General features: G+C 37.1%; 1 protein-coding gene across 4 annotated transcripts in view; it reads right to left on the bottom strand.

Annotated features, from left to right (window-relative positions):
- MYO3B (myosin IIIB) overlaps positions 1 to 17,931 on the bottom strand; it is a 197,205-nt gene that overhangs the window by 109,123 nt on the left and 70,151 nt on the right. For 3 of the 4 annotated variants that reach the window (XM_027462191.3, XM_027462192.3, XM_072040919.1), the window contains one exon: positions 6,776 to 6,931. In XM_027462191.3, coding sequence (XP_027317992.1) covers positions 6,776 to 6,931 — 156 coding nt within the window. Of the gene's footprint in view, positions 1 to 6,775; positions 6,932 to 8,557; positions 8,648 to 17,931 lie in introns of those variants that run through there. The other variant, XM_072040920.1, reaches the window with a different exon arrangement.

The following is a 17,931-nucleotide window of genomic DNA, read 5'->3' as shown; positions in this document are numbered from 1 at the left end:
AATGATTTGTGCCCAAATAGAGATTACAAGAAAAACACTCAACACGATGAGAGAACAAAAAAATAGCAGTGAATGTGCTGTTGTCACACAGAGAAGCACAACCTATTCCCTGTGCATTGCAAAGAGCAAATTTTGCTCCTGTACATCAAGTTTCAGCCTGGAATAAATTGTTGAAGCAAGGTCATAATAGAAACACTGACAAAACCTTAATTACAACAATATAAAAGCTGTAGCTATAACAAACATCTGTGTAACCTGCAGTAAAAATACGTATACTGTAATCAGACCAAGGACTGATTGCCTTTTGGGGCCCCAATTGCTTTGTAATATTTTTTTTTCCTGTACTTTTTAACTATTTTTTAACAGTCACCTGATATGTGTACAGATGAAGGCTAGAAGTATTGCATTTAACCCACATTAAATCCTGTGTGTGCAGCATTTTACAATCAGAGAACTATTTCTGTTTCTGTTATTCTGAGTCCAAAGGAAATTACTGACTGAATGCAATCAAGTTCCTTGCAGTTAATTGCTTTCAAGCCTAAATGTGAGCTGGCAGAGAAGCTAGATATCTGGTTGTAAGAATTACTTCCTTGGATGGACTGCTGCTGTAATCCAGCTGGCTGACAGGAGGGGGGAAGCTGCCAAGCCACCATAGCCTCATCCTAATATTGGAGAAAGCACCCAGAACCTACCTGCCCTTCTCAAACTATTACATTTGCCTTTTTTTTTTTTTCCTTTTTTTTTCTATTCTTTTTTTTACTTCCATTTTTACAAGCTTCTTCAGGTTTGGTTCATCTTGATGATAAGGTTACATTTTTCTCCCTGAAAATCCAAGGTTTCTCAACTGTCTGTTCCCCATTACAGTGGCACACTGACCCAGCATGATCCAGAACAGTGAACTCTTTGCTGTCTACACTAAACTCGTTTAAAAATAAATAAATAATAATAATAACAATAATAAACCACAGCAGTTATCTACCCAAACGCTGAAGTTCTTTCATTCTTTTAAAAACTGAAAACAGAGATTACTAGATCATTTCCTGTTGATTCCTGCGAAGAAGCCTATTCATAGAGGAACATAAAATACCAAGACTGTAGGAAAACATACGAGATAAGAATAAACCATGCCTGGAGTTCACCTCTTCAAAGCTGCTGATAATTTGGAAACAGCCGCTTTGACCCATATAACCAAAAGAATTTGATACTTAATCAAAATTGAATTTCAACATAGAATCAATTCTAAGAATTTTACGCCAGGAGTTAATCACTTGAGGAAATATAACAGACTATTTCTTTGCTGAGCTTCAGCTCTATGACATTTCATAGACAGGGATAACAAAACAAAAGTAGATGGCAGTTGAGATTTTTAGGTATTATGATTACCTTAAAACTGTTACGGAGTTACCTACTACATTTTGTAAGCTGCTCTAGGTTAGCTCTCCCTAAAGAATACATAGACATACAAATGAAACACAGCTCATACCTATACTAGAAATTATGTCCATTGCTTTATCACCTTTTAAGATAAGAAATCCTACAAAAGATCTCCAAAGCTCCTTTTACCTTTTTCTCAGACCTCCACGTAATAGTTTTCAATAAGAATAGTTTCTAATATTTTGAAAAATGGTTTGTGAGAACAGCACCAAGGCAAAATTTTTGAATGCATTCTGTAAAGACTCTTCCCTGCTTTCTTCCTCATTATATGTGTGGAAAAAAGGGTATCAGTGCTAGGTTTTGTGCAACTGGCAACACCACCCATTTTCATAGGGATATGAGATATCTGCATCTCATGCATAAAAATAATGTAGGGAAAAGTACTTAAAGCTGGTGGAAGTGTCTCAAAGAGCATCCTTTTCATCAAAAAAAAAAAAAAAAGAGCAGGAGCAAGTGTTAATGTTGTGTGTGTGTGGTTTTTTTGTTGGTTTTTTTTTTTTTTTGGGGGGGGGGTTGTTTTTATTTTTTGCATTTAAAAAGTGTTAACTTTTACTAGCACAAACCTTTTTGTTTTAGTTATTAATTTCTCACATAAAGGAAATCGAGTGTAAAGCTCTCTCTAGGAGGTTACCTCATGGCAAAAGGACATGCCAAAACAATATCTTTGTCAGAAACAAACTGATGATAGCAACAAATGTCTGTTAGTAGGCTCTTCTCAGCAAACGCAGCAAAGAGCTCCTTTAGTTCAGATGGAAGACAAGCTGTGATGAGCTTAAGTCTAACTATACTGATCTCAAAGTTTATAAATGAAGAATTGAAAGAAAAATAACGGAGGAGTTTCAGGCTGTGGCTGCAAAGGTCAGACCAGATGATCCTGTCAGAAGGTGAGCTTGCTTCTTTCTACCTGTATCATCCCTTACTTTTGGTCACTTGAGATAATCCCTCCTTTACTTCAGCTATATCAGCTGAGGAACCCCCTTCTCTGCAATTTCTAACACAGTAAAAAAATCATCTGTATCTTTCTGCTGGCTTAGTTTTCTTATTTTTTTCTTCTACTTCAGAAGCTCCAGTTCAGGAGGTTTTGATAACCATTGGAGCTGAAATAAAAACAGCATCATGAGCTTGTTCCTGGAAGCTGTGGTAGAATGGGAGAAAGAAACCAGTTCTTTCCTTTTTAGTAGCAGTGAACTGCTGTATCAGCTCTCCACATCTCCATTATACCCTTGGGACATACTTCGATGAGAAAGTTGAGCCGCGATTTAAAATCTCTTTGGCAAAGAAAACGATCTGGTTCCGTTTTCTGACTTCTGTGGCTTCCCTTCCTCTCTTGCACCAGCTCCACCTAGTCTTCAACCCCTTGGTGAGTCAGATACAGTCAATAACCCAGGAGAAAAGCAGTCCTGATTTAATTTAGTTTGGCTTTGCCAGGCTGGCTGTCTCTGCTAGTTCTCTGAACTCAGTCAGCTCCCTGGCAGGTCAGACAAGCCCCAGTTAACACAGCAAGAATATGGGTGAGGAAACGGGGACTTGACAATGAGCTGAGCCCATTTGTGAAGCCAGGCTTTGAGTTAAAGTCACTAATGTATTTCAGGACAGATCCTTGGCCACAGTAACATAAAGCAATGGGAAATAAATCCACAGTGTTGATAACGGTTCCCTCAGAGCAGGTGGAATTGCCTCCTGGACATAAATTACACCCATAAAGGATATTCTAGGCAAAAGCGAACAAGCCTGTGCTGAGAGAGATTCAAATGAGACCAACAGAGAGCCGTGATACAGCTAGTATATCCCCAAAGTTCCTGGCAAGCAGAATGTCACTCAGAGCTCCGAGAAAAAATGGGTGTGACTGAAGTGTCATGCCAGTGCTCTGACTGCTGTTACATTCTGTGCATAGGTGAGTGAATCTGACTTGGAGCAGTCTCAGGCTTGTATGGGAACTTGGAAGCTGGAAAAGTGGCTTAGAAATACCTTCATACCCCCTTGCACTGCATGATCTAGATCTTGCGTTCAGGTACTTGCTTAGCCCTGTATGCATATATTATTTAAATATAGTTTTTTAAAAAAGAAGAATAAGGACATTTAAGTTGTCTTGTATAGGTTATTTGTCTCTAATAGCACTGTAACATTCTCAAAGTAACAGAAAGCTATGTTGTGAATTGAAATGCATCTGATTATACTTTCATTAATGTAAATCGAGAGTAAATCTGTCAAAGCTAGAAAATTGACTGCATACTTAGCTTAGACCCAGTTACACACTGTTACCTGCAAACACACCTTTGCATTCAGTGGGGGAAATGCCACAAAAGTAACTGCCACTTAAGCAGCCCGAACATGTACATCACCTGGCAAGGGAAAAGTGATTATATTCCCTGTCTACTCAAACCTTTTCTCACAGGTAGGAGTGCCATTAGAAAAGATGGATCACACCAATCTAGCTACACAGGTTAGTCCCTTTTGCACCTGCCATGAACTACTTCCCCTTCCTGAGCCTAACCAGCTCAACTACACTGGCAGATAAATAATGCAAGTGACATTTTTTTTCTGTGAGTTTATATTATGTATATATTATGTATAGTTATATATTTATAGTTATTTTATAAACACCTTAGACAATTTTTTAAGGCTTTTCACTGCTGCCATTTTTCCTAGGGTTAAATCTCCCTACTACAGAGCCAAGCTCTTTACTGTTATCAGACTGTGTCTATACCTCTGGGTATAAATTATAATTAGATGCTGGTTGGTTCTCTTGTAATAAGCTTATGTTTATAGTCCAACATTAACTGACTGATAGTAAGTACCTATTTAAAATTTAGAACTTTCCTACTTTCAGAATATAAAACTGCCATTTTCAGTCCTGGCTAGTTATAAGCAACTGAATGTAGGGCTTTACAACAGAAATGTTCAGCATTAAAGCAGTCAGCATTATGGAAGCCCAGCACTTCTTAATATTAAACACTGTTTTCAGATGCTCCTAGTCTTTAAAACTGTAATATTTTCAATTTATTTTTTATTTATTAAGGCATTCCTTAGAATACAAGCAAACCTTTGGAAATGTTTTGAGATTCTTTCTACAAAGCAGCTAAGACTCCACTTTTTGGCACACAGACTTGGTGTTTTGCATGGATATGCTTTTGCAGTGCTACTAATTTTTTCCCAATTTGATCAACTTACAAACATTTGGAAAAATCAGTGCCTCTTCATTCTGAACAATATGTTGTATATTTCAATGGTAAAGCTCACTGAATTTTTGTTCTCACTGAGCATGCTCTCAGCCCTGATCAAAGTGGGTCAGTGCTTCAAAGAACAAGCAAGAAGCTAGGAGTAGTACTGTAGTAAAAGGCTGCAGTGATCAAAAAAAAAAAAAAAATCAGAAACGCATTCTGTCTCTTCTCCTATTCGGAAAGGCTGAGAGAACTGGGACTGTTCAAAAAAGTCTCAAGAGGGACCTTATTAATGTATGCAAATACCTGAGAGGAGGGTGCAGAGAAGATGGAGCCAAGCTCTTTTCAGTGGTGCCCAGGGACAGGGTAAGAGGCAACGGGCACAAACTAAAAAACAGGAGGACCCATCCAGGAAACACTTTACTGTGAGGATGGCCAGGCACTGATACAGGCTGTCCAGAGAGGCTGTGGAGTCTCCCTCCTTGAGATATTCAAAAGCCATCTGGGCATGGTGCTGAGCAGCCTTCCCTGGGTGTCCCTGCCTGAGCAAGGGAGTTGGACCAGATAACCTCCAGAGGTCCCTTACAACCTAAAAGATGTGATTCTATGATTCTTTAATAGTAGTTGTACAGTATATTGGCTTCAAAGTGAAGGTAAAAGATGACTATTTCTCCAGTAGCCTAACCTTGCCTCCCCTCTTAGCATTCACTGGCAGTGGCAGATGCCCTCTAGTTCAGAGGCATGGCTAAAAGCAAAATGACAATGAGTATGCAGAGAGCAGGGCTTCAGGAGTAGAAGTGAAACTATAGCAGAACTGGGAAAGGTGAACTCAGTGATGTGAAAGAGCAAGTGGTTTGCAAGCTACATTATTAGTTTATGGACAGACTTGGGGAAATAAATACTGGCTTGGTCTTGATTCCTTCTCATCCCACATTATGGAGACAGATACCAAGGGGATTTGTTGGAAAACCATGAGGAATCCATTTCAGAGCTCCTCTTAGCACAAGAATCATTCCATTCTTTGTATCTTCTATTTGGTCAAAAGCTGAGAAAATGCCATTATCTTTTGTGCCATCCAACCCACAGCTGTAGTAGTCTATCTGTGAGGAGTTACATGGGGGAGATCCACTCAGGAGGAAAGATACAGCAGAAACCTGTAGTGTAACACTGGCATAGCTCCCTCTCTCACAGTAAGCAGTTTCTGGTATGCATTTCCAGTGGGGAGAGTGCAGGGAGAACAAGCTAGAAGTCAGCTTCACCTTGAAACTGTACTTATAGCTATTCCTTTATTTTAACTTGTACATTTTTGTTTGTGCTTTCAGCATTTAAGCTACAGAATCTAATGGCATATAAGCATATACATGTTTATGACTTATGAATCATGACATTTAATTTTCTTCATCAACATTAGTAGCTGTTTGTTTATAATAACGGGCCAGGGCTTATCTCATGCTAGACAAATTTCATATTACAGAATGATTGCTGAGCTTGGAAAGGTGTGCTCATTTGCATTTAATTCTTTTTTGAAACAGTGAAATTCTGCCACCCTCTGGACAGCAACTAAACTATGACATTTAGTAAACCTCAAAAGTAAAAAGTAAAACAAAACAAAAAACTCACTGTTGCTGATGAACATTTATTGCTTTTTAAGCACATATTTAAATTAATTACTAGGCTGAATGAAAAATAGCAGTTATTACTAAACCAAAGGCAAAACAATTATTTTAAGTACTGAATAACCTACTTACTAATAGCATCTAATCAAAAAGGACACTTTAAAGTGTTTCATTCTTAACCTTTTCTAGTAGTCACTTCTTTGTTCACTGTTGTATTTCTGCTACCAAAATACATCTTTAATCATGTCTCAGACCAGAGCATTCTGGAAATTCTACCATCTCTGAGATTAAGCCAAAAGCAAATACATATAAAATTAGAGTTCAGTGGAAAAAGGCTAAGGAGAGTTTGTATCATGACTGACCAAAGTAGCTTTAAAAGCTATCAGTGGGAAAGTATGTTTCTTGCATTCACATGGCATACAGCACTTACTGCAAATAATATTGCTAGTCAATACATTGATATGATCATTTGAAACAGTAAATATCTGGGCATTTAAAGTTTCAAATTTTGCTTCCAGGATTAGTGGGAGGAAGGATAGCTGCTGCATGTGTGTTGTACAGTACCTTGTTTTGGCCACAGAGCCTAGCTGCTGCTGTTCTTGAATGAGTTCAGCCAGCTGTTTTTGCAGAGACATATCTTTACCATGTACTTGTTTAATAAACGGGTGCTCCAAAAGGTGGGTGACTGAAGGACGTTTTTCAAAATCCTTGATAAGACACCTGTGACAGAGAAATAGCAGTCTCATGCAATGATGTTATTTCATTACAGTGTGATTTGAGCTAGCTTAGTGTGTGGTTGTTATAGTATAGTAGTTTCCTTTTCCACAAATTTGAGTTCCTTAGTATGCAAACAGACTTCTCCTATATATTGGAATAAATCTGACATAAAATACTTAACAAAGTGAATTCACCCTACAACTAGTATAAAGGTTATGAATTTTACCTTATTTCAATCTTTTAAAAAAAATAGTAACTAGCTTACTATGAAAAAAAGTCATTGTATCTTATTAGTACTGTACAGTTAATATATACTAAACATCGCCTAAGATGAATAGACAATATTTCATTCACTTCAATTTTCTACCTATTCTCCAATGACAGTTATGATAAAGAACTGCAGGACATTGCCTAATAAAAACCACAACTGAAACTTGCAATACAACACCAGTCAGAACAATCTGCTGTGAAGCTTTGTTCTGTGTTTAAAATTAATGTTTCAGATAGAGCTTCTATACCACGATGGTGTGAGCATAAGAATCATAGAAAAATCTGTAAACCCAATTATTTCAGCCTGGAAAAGAAATGAATGAGTCAGATTTAAATGCTAGCCAGGGTACCAAAGTTCTCTCTGTGGTAGAAACAGGTGATCAAGTAATGAGTAAAGAGGTGCATCCTATTAGATTAGCATGAAGTGTTGTGTTAATTTATATAATCAAGATTTGAAATTGAGAACGCCGTGATTAAAGTAAAATTCTCTTCTGTACAATAAAGCTGAAATAATACTGTTCAAACAGAAGAATGATCTAACAGGATCAGATTGCTTTAAAGTACCCTCTAATTCCTCTTTACATTAAAGTATTCTATTTCTTTTGCTCAAATGCAAACAATGATAATAATCAAGCATGGGAGAAAAGCTGCAATTCAACATACATCTCCCTCCCAGCAACTAATATTTTAGCGAATCATAGCCCAAGATGAGGTTATCTGATGAGATATGTCCATGTTACATACTTCACGATTACATTTCATATTTGCTGCTATTAACTGACACATATAAAGTATTTCCTTATCAGGGCCAAGTATCACAAATAAAGATTATCTTTTTACCCAAAAATTCATTGAAACTAATTCCTGTTAGAATAACAGATATTCTAGCAGTATCAATACAAAACTTTAAAATATATATATAAAATATCATACACATTAACTGATTTCAAATATTATCAAGCACTTGATAAAATTGATAAACTTGATAAAACAAATAAAGTTTAGCCTCACCTCAAACACTTCACTGAAGCCTAAAGTCTGGTCTTAAAAATGATCCTGCAATGTCTTTGGACATAACTTTAATACTTTAGGTTCCTGAAAACCATTTTCTCAGCCTCTTCTTGCTACATGTAGTCCAGAAAAGATAGTCTGTAAAATCTGCTGTCAGTTTAACCGCTTTGGTGAGTTTTGCAATTGGTTAGAACTGAAGCCTCCCAACAGAAGACTAAACTAACAGAACGTGCTTTATCTCCATCCCTCTGAGTGCAAGGCTATAAATACTACTCCTGTCCTCCCATGAAGAGAGATCTATCATTAGACGTTAACAGGTTCATGTCCCCCCCCAGCCCTCACACATACTTTTCTTGCTGTCATCCATGGTCTTTAAAAGTCAATACACCCACACAGACAATACGGTCCGTGCCAATCCTGGTTAAATTTATGTGTTTCCTGAGAAAAAGGAAAAAAGCATTTGAAAAGAAAGATACCATTAATCAAGACAGGCAATGGAAAAAAATACAAAACCATAGAAAAATCGTAGATTGATGACAAGTGTCTGAAGTGGGTATGTCATTCTGAAAAGCTCATGCACTCGTGATTTTTACCATTCTAACAGTAACTACAAATTCTTTTTGTTGATACTACACTATTAATATATAAATGCTCCTGTTTCATTTGAATACATCTGGAACATTACAGTGAAGATGTGGCAGCAGTTACTTTTTAGACAGTTGAAAGTTGAGTTTAAATGGAATCACTTCAAGGAATTACACATTTCCACACAGAACACCTTGAGAGTAGAAAAACTTCTACCCTGTGGTACACATTTATTACAACAAATTTTGCTCTGAGCTCAGGACCAATGCACCCCCAAAGATACCCTATGGACAAGATCCAGAAGTTGCAAGATAATTTCTTTCCATAAAGATGGTTCCTACATGAATCATCCAGATGTCCAGGATACTGCATTTATTGAGGAAGTCTGACAAGATGAGAAGGGAAACACTTTAGAGGAAGAAGTTCTTAGCTCCTCCGTTATGTGCCTGAAACACTAGCTGTTTGGGTCTTGCATGTGTTTGAATGAGCATAGGTCAGTTCTGTCAGAGAGAGGGTCTTGAAAACTACCTGAGGATTATTTCTGCTGTTCTGCTGACTAGTCACATTGCATGCAAGCTGCTCTTCTGCTTTGCAACTCCTTAAGTTTATATATAGTTTCATCTACATTGCAGCATTTCTTTTCACACACAGTAGGATATTTTTGCGATCTCTGGTCATTTAGGATTTCACTTGAAACAAAAGTGAAGCCTCGTGAATTCATAAGACAACTAAGCTAGTGACACACAAGACACAATTGCAATTCTGTGATCCAAGTCTCCATTCCAAGTTCAGACAGCTTACTGAACGTACTCTCAGATGGGCAGCAAGATGTCACAACAAAGCAAAGAACTGGTAACTAACAGCTAACAAGTCTTGGGCCACCACTAGTGAAAAAGGTGTCAGTCTGCCAGTATCAGTGCAGAAGTTGAGTAAGGTATCTACACTGGAAGCAGCATTGACACTATAGAAAACATCAATGCATTTACAACGTTAGGGCCTGAAGGAAGGTGAGCATTATTACAGTGCTTTCTACTGTGCCTGTGTCCACAGTTGCCATAATTGATCAGTACATTTGGTCAGGAAATATAGTCCACATCAAGTGCAGAAAAAAATCAAGAATATATACTTTTGAAATCTCGTGACGTTAACATTTAAGAGGAAGAGTACAGTAACAAAGCAGCTTTTATAAGGTCACTCACCACAAAGTATTCCTACTTAGTGTGGCCAACAGAAATCAAAGTGAGCATTGTGCATGTGCAAGTAAATATTAAGAAATCATGTCACTGTAGGATTTGCTTCTGGGAAAGGAGAAAACCAAACTATCTTCAGATGCTCATCTGAGCATTCATTTAAAACCAATTTGGACAGTTAGCTTAGGAACTGTCAAACATCAACAATACAATTACATACCAAACTAACAAATGTGGTGCACCTGCAATTTAATCCAATTTGTTTGACCCATAGAAATTATACAAAAAAAAAAAAAAAAAAAAAAAACTTAAGTGATGAGACTGCCTCCCACACAGCAAATTGACTAGAAAATTTACTACAAGATGAGTTTCTCATAAGGTACAATGAAAATATGATCATACTTGGTCTGCAATCTTTTGGATCTAAAATAACTCTGAGAGTAAGTATGCAGAGATTGGAAAAGAAACAAACACTGTACATGTTGGCCTTGATGAAAGTCAATCCATTACTTAATTTGAAATTCTACTATCTTCCATCATGCTTTCTTAGCTGAAAATTAATTCTCAGAATTCATTAGTGTCACTACATTAAACATAGGTTGCAGCCATTTGCTGCAATCTCACAGCCAGGCTCCTAAGCACCACTTCCATTCTGCCACAATTACAGGCAAAGATGAAGCATTTATTAGCAAAGGATAAGAGCAGCCTCCTGTACACACAGGCCTGTCTAAGGCAGCCTGTAAAAATTCACTGGCTGCTTGCACTTGGCCGATAACATTGTTGGAATTGCTGTATCTCACCAATGTAAACTGCCATTTTGCAAGTGGCAGATGACTGAAAGGAGAGCTATTTTATCAGCATTCATGAGCTAATACTTAGTAATCAATAAATGGAGAGAAATTGATTTCTTAAGAACTGCAGTGGTGGTCTAAATCTCCTGTGTGTTCAGAAACAGAAAACAGTTACTGATGTCCTTCAATGCTGCAAGCAAAACTAAGCACAGCAGAAGCATTTTCTTTTTTTCTTTTCTTTTTTGTTTTTCCAGAAATACTTCTTCATTAAATAATGATTTCTTTCCCCATAATTACTTTCTTTAAAAATAAAGCAAGCAGCTACAACTCTAACAGATTAGTTACGTTATAATTTCTCTCTAGTACATTTTTTCTTTAATTTTTATTTTTTAAAAATGTTGCGTTTTCAAATGGTTTCCCAATTTCTAGCAGGGTATTGGAACTTGTTTTGTCTCATAAACCAAAGATCCAACCAGGAATCTAGTCACTGTATATCATCTATGTGCACAGACAGTGATCAGGTCATTTCGAAAAAATTATGACTGTGTATCAGATTCTATATTAGACTTGAGGAATCCACAGCCTCTGGGCAAGAGAGAGAGAAACTCCCCAATCTGTGCAACAAATGTTTAGATGATCTCCCAATCAATTTGCATAGGTCATTTTATTCCTTGGGCTTTATTAATATGCTTGGTTTTGCTATCTGTTGTCTACAGTCATCCTCGTACAGAAAATACATAGACATAAACATCATTTTATATCTGAACAATGATGCCGAGCACTTTAGGGCCTCTGCCCCCAGTTATGGGGATGTTAACCAATGGCACATTGCTCTGGTGAAGCATGTTGTTACCTGCATACCTGACGAACACCATTCCCCAGCACCATTTATCAAATTTTGTATTTGTCATGAACTCTAATGCCCTAAATTATTTAGTTTCATAAGGATGAGCATTTAGAGAAATTGTAGCATCCATTCATTGATATGATGGTGCATTATACCCCAAACTAGTCTCTTTCGGCACTCTTAATCCTTTCTAGGAAAAACAAACCAAAACCTCCACATTTTTTTTTTTTATTTTATTTTTTTTTTTAAATCTTTATTGCACTCATAAGAACTTTTCTGATCAAGTCAGTAATACCCTGAACAAAAGTCAATACTTTTAATGGAACAGTAAAAGATCAAGAAAGGAAAAATAATCTCTAAGATTGCTTTTAACTGGCTAACATACCCTGTTCCTATCCAGCACTCTGATGGTTCCTGCTACCTCTGTGCCACATCAGACACATGCAGGAGAGACGTGGAGGAGAAAAGTGATCTCATGAATGACATCTGTAATGCTGCAGGGACCTGCCTGCTTCCCCAAAGCCTCCCTGCTTCCCAACCCCAGGCCTGACCCTCCCCCAGTGCTGCAGGTCACTCGTTTGCAAAAATGAAGTAAAAAGCTGCGACAGCTCTGCCAACAGCATTTCTGTTTTCAGTCCTAATTCAATGGGACATACAGGATACAAATAACCTTATCTTCAGAACTATATATAGCTGCCCCTTTGGAAAAAGGGAATGCTGCCACTGAAGATAGGTTAAATAGGTCTCCTGTCTTGAACCAGTGTACCATGATAAATAACAAGTATTTTACTGTTCCTTCTGCTACAATCAGATATCAGAATGAAAGACTGAATTTATGACAAAGTAGTCAATTATCACATGCATAATATAAATTCTGATGCTCAGAACACATTTATATCTTTATTGATCTGCCTTTTGGTAGCAAATGCCATAAATAACTAACCTTACCTAACAATGAGAGAAATACTCTCACACTGAAATGTCACCAGCACTTGTTTTCTAAATAAATCTCCTTTATGTTTCACTTTTAACATCAGGCACCACATAGTGTAATTTAGAAGATACACTTGAAACCTAAGAAAGGTTCACTCACTCTGAAATTGTAAAATAAAGTGCAGCAAATAGCTTTCCCTTTTCTATAGGTTCAAATATGACAACAGGTTTCCCACCCTCCTTTGGGTTGCATAGACACAGTAGTTTGCTCTGGCTCATACAGGTGGCTTAGAGAACAAACAAGGGGAACTGTGGAGTGGCACCCCTCAGCTCTTGGTCAGACTTTGCTCTTGTTGAAACCCTCAGAATTTTACCAGAGACACCAGAAATTCCACCGCTAATTCTAGCAAGCATCTCAAAAACAATCAAATGCATTTTGTACATGCAAATGCATATTGCACAGTGAAATCACTTTTTTTTCCTATCCTTTTACCAGGAATGGGTCCACTCTATTTCTCTGGCCTGTCCTTGAGGCCCTGAGATCACAAAAGCTTTTAGAACCTTTTATAACTGAAGCTTTTTACTATAAACAATATGCTTTGCAGTTGAATCAAGCATTCTCCCTTAGGTCTTATAAACCTCTGTAGTGACAGCATGAAGCTGATTTGAGGCAGCTGAAGCAAAGAAAAGGTAGGAGATATGGAAAGCATACTCAGACGCTGACAGCGTATTTCTTCTACATCTTACGTCATAGCTGGAAGGAAGAAAAGAACAGAGATCTTTTCCTTCCTTTAGCTTTTTAGTGCACTCTTTCCTAGTAAAAAAAAGGGAGAGACACTAAAAGGGCAATTGTAGATCCACTATGCCAATAACAGAGCAGTTGGGAAGTCTCTCACAAACCATTAAACAGACCACTTAATGCCCTCTGCTGTGAAACTCCAAATACAGCCACACTCTGACATCTCCATACAAGCTAACAAACACCTGGGCAGATGAGACCAGGTTAGTTCTACTACTTGAAAGTCCACAGGCAACAGCAACTTTCTTCCCATCACCGTGTGCCTGACCTGTCCTGTATGCCACAGCCCACAAGAGAACATATCTGTGCTCCCTGAAGCTTGCCTTCATCTACCTAGCAGTATGTTGGACTGTTCCATTCCCAGCTCTGATGTTGATTATTGGGTGACTTTGAGCAAGACAACTTCTTCTCCAGTTGTGAAACCTGGGATTAAACTCACATCTTCATGCTGCAAGTCTGGCTGACAGGAAGGAGGCATCATTATGCTACTGATGCTTAATCAGTCCAATGCAAAGGTACTATTGTCAGTCAGAAATTGTGCTTTTTTTTTCCCAAGTCAAAATTTTACTGCTTATATTTCCATTCTTCTGCCTTTCATGTCATCACAAATGCATTGCAAACAAACCTGGATCATCTAGAACATACATGTATGTTAAACGCTTTCTTTGACAACTAGAATAATTTAGCTGGAAGGGGTCTAAAGTCTTCCCCTAAAACAAACTACTACAAATTCAGCACAGACATATTCCACTTTGCTTCCTCACTGGAATCTGTCAAGAAGTAAAACTGGAACAGTTCAGGTTTAAATATGGGCTAACAGTGTTAAGCAACTTCAGAAAGGAGTATGGTAGAAAGTATCAATCAGAGGCAAAAAGAAAGGACAACATTGTTTTTTCCAGGATCATAGACCAATGGCAACACAAGAGTGGCTGGAAATCCAGCTTCTACCAAAGAGTGGACAGAAGCTTAGAGATTGTGGTAAGATGACACCAGATGTGAGCACAGTCCTTGCAGAAATACAAGATAGAAGGCTGGTGGATTAGACTAAATGCAGATTCTCTGAGATATTACTAATCTATAAAAACACAAGTGGGATTCTGGCACTCAATTACAACATGAGCTCAAAGAACAGAGTAAGGAAACTGCCTCATCAGGCAACTGTTTCACATGCTGTCTTTTATACTATAATCTTACACGCAGCATACTATTCCTAAAATGGCTAATGCTCCCCAACTAGACTTGCCACTCCAGCATAGATGCTTATCTTTCTTACTACAATATCCTTAGGAAATAAACTGTTGGTGTTTAAAATTGGGAATAGCAAACCAATGAACCCACAAATCAAAGAGAAGAATGACTACTTATCTCTAATGTTAAGGAACTCAACAGGCTACTTACTGAGTGAAGCATCCTGATACTATGACATTTCTATAATTTAGCATGATATGTTACAGGGTCAGGGCTTCAAACTTACATGAGTTTCTCACCTCTATGCAAAACTGCAGCTTTTTACTAAAACTGCTCATTAGAAAGCTGGAGATAATTATATCCATCATATATGCCTATTCATCCGTATAAAAATGTCTCGCGCAATACTCAAAAGTGTTGGAGGTCTTTTGTCAGGTATTATAATTTAGCATTTCATCTCTTGATGGATTCTCAAACTCTACAGCCATGAATAAAATGGAAAAAGTTACAGATTTGTTGGTAACCCTACACATCACAATCTGCATCTTTATGTCATTTACAAACCCCTTGGTCTTTCTAGACTATGAAATCAGTGAGTTACGTCAACCGCGTATCATGTACTCAGTTACAGAAACAGTGAAATGGTCTTTAAGTAATATGAACAGAATGTCATTAAACAACTGTTTGGATTGTGAAAAAAAAAGTTGATATGCATTCAGAGAAGTTATACAACCCATATAATCTGTATGATCTAATTACTCTGATGTAGTCTCAACAATATGAAATTCAGCTTGTGAAGCTGCTTAAAAATGAGTGCAAAAAATACGTTTATTGAGACTGAAAATTAAATTGGTATTGTATTTGCAATGTCATTGCTGAAATAAATGTTATGTTCTGATGACAAATGTGACCATAAATTCTGGAAGTCCACATTTTGACTTTACTACCTGAATTTCTTAATTCTTTACGTTCTTCCAGTTCACCAAAGGATAATTAATTTAAAGAACCATAATAGCTAGTCATTGGTTAAATAAATTTAAAAGCAGAATGTCTGTCCCTGGAGATACCATTGCTCATTTTAATTAAGATTACCATTTGGTGATGTAATGTAAATAAAGGCTATTGTATCCTTCTGCTTCAAGAGATCTATCCCTAGAGATCAGTCAAGACTTAAACTGCCAAGAAAATTATTTGCGGCACACAAGCTAATTTTAGTGTGTGTGTTATGTTTTTGTTTGTTTGTTTGTTTTTGTTGTTTTTGTTGTTTTTTAATTAATTTTAACATAGTCTACATTACTTTATGAATAAATTCTAAAGTACTGTATGTCTAAAATGTGTTAGACAAATTTTTATCTTGAGAGAGCAATAACATCTGTGCTGCAGCAATCAAAACATTAGGTTCACAAACATTCATAGGTAAACAGTGAACTCGTCAAGGCTGGTATTTATTTGAACATAGAAATGAACACAGGTAAAAGTCTACCATTTTTAGGAGCAAATCCTCCAACAATGATGTGGTTGTTTACATGGCCTTATAGGAATGATAATCCCTATTGTTATGTAGTTAAAAATAAACAGAGAATTAATTCTTTCTCACATTACAAGCGGAGCAGCCTAGCTCTTCATGGACAATTACAGTAGCACAGATAAAGAGGCATACCTAAAAACTTTACTGACCTATTTAAAAGTAATTATGTGCTGCATGTATCTCAGTAGACACCAAATACAAAATTAGACTGCTGCCAAAGACTGGCTTGGCTGAAGTCGGGTCTTCACAATTTTTTAAAACAAAATATCTAGCTTGATTAGCTCTATCATTGTGAAAACCCTTGAGGACAACATATTACAGTCTTTATCTCAAGTCAAAGTCAAAAATACTGGAAATAGAAAAATAAATTCACCAAGCTATGAACCTCCTTGGCCTGTTCTCCATTAAGACTTTGTAAATATGTATCTGACACAAACATGCTGCTGCAATATTATCTGTCTTGGAGCGGTAGAATTCAAGCCAAAAATACAGACTTTACTTTAGAAAAAAAGTAATATATTATTTTAACAATTTAAAGAGTCACCCACAAAAATATATTGAAACTTCCACCTAAGGCATGTTGCAAATCACTATAACATGAAAGAACATTTATAACAAAAATGCCTCTTGAAACAGTGAAAAGCATTCTGGTATTTCAAGGCATTACAATGGGGAGAAAAGGCTACAATGACCAGGTTTGGCAATCTTGACATAGATGAAATTATTGTGTCAACAGAACTGAAGTCAGAAGTGTGCTTAGCTACAGATGAATGCTTGTATTTTTCCAGTACACAGGTCTGGCCCACAGCTTGAACCAGATAAGCTTGTTATGCAAATGATGTTAGCCATCAGGAAGGAGATAGATAATAAAAATATTCTAAAGCTAACCACTCATCACAAGGGAGACAGAAACATCAAGCAAGGTCTTAACATATGGATAAAAGGCAGTATGGAATTTATACAATTGCTGCTTTTAATTTATCATAACTAAGCTGTCACAAAGGCAGGCATCATCAAATACATAACTAATGCACATAAATGAGCCAATTATCAGTAATGGCTAAAAGGTTTGCAGTTGTATGATTCAATGTGTGTGTGTTGTTTTTTCCCTAGAAAATTCACTAGTGTAAGTCCAAGCCCCCATAAAGATATTTTGTAACCTCCGCTTCAAAACAACCTTAATAAGACATGCACGAGATAGCATGAAGCAATGTCATGGAGAATTCCCTTTCAGTGTTCTCTCACAGGTCTCTATATAAACAGTAAATTTATTACAATTGTTGCATTTATTCACTTTAAGAGATTGACTACAAGTATGCTTCCTTACTTCATTGTGTGCATTACTGTAAAAACTAAAAGCAGGATCTGCAAACCTGCAGATGTTGCTGGTGAGAGGCAGTAATTAAGCTAAAGTAATTAAAAATCAATCTGATTAAAAATATACAATATGAAGATATCAAAAACCCAAAGGACGAGATTAAAACAAGTATAGCTATAAAGTACTAAAGTACTGATTTCTGATAAGAACAATGCATGCCGAACTGAAGGACTGAACAAATGATAAACTTCATTTTTTGTACTGTTCTCAAGCTCAGCAGAGACTTCTAAAAAGGAAGACCCGAAGAAAGAAAAATCTGGATTCCAGTGCAGAGGCACAATGTTTCCAAGAAAGGAATATAATCTTCATACTTAGCTGGTGCACTGACTCTCTAAAGCACAAGTGGAACATAACCTCCTTGCACTAGAGTTCCCCAAAATACAGGGTACTGTCCATATATACTGTAAAAAGAATGTTTCTCTATAATAGAAGGGAATTCATCCACCACGTGGTTACTTTTGTAGTTAACCACTGATTCCACCA

This window comes from Anas platyrhynchos, chromosome 7 (genome assembly GCF_047663525.1).
Source record: "Anas platyrhynchos isolate ZD024472 breed Pekin duck chromosome 7, IASCAAS_PekinDuck_T2T, whole genome shotgun sequence".
Taxonomy (NCBI): Eukaryota; Metazoa; Chordata; class Aves; order Anseriformes; family Anatidae; genus Anas; species Anas platyrhynchos.
This window is presented reverse-complemented; position numbering and strand designations above follow the sequence as displayed.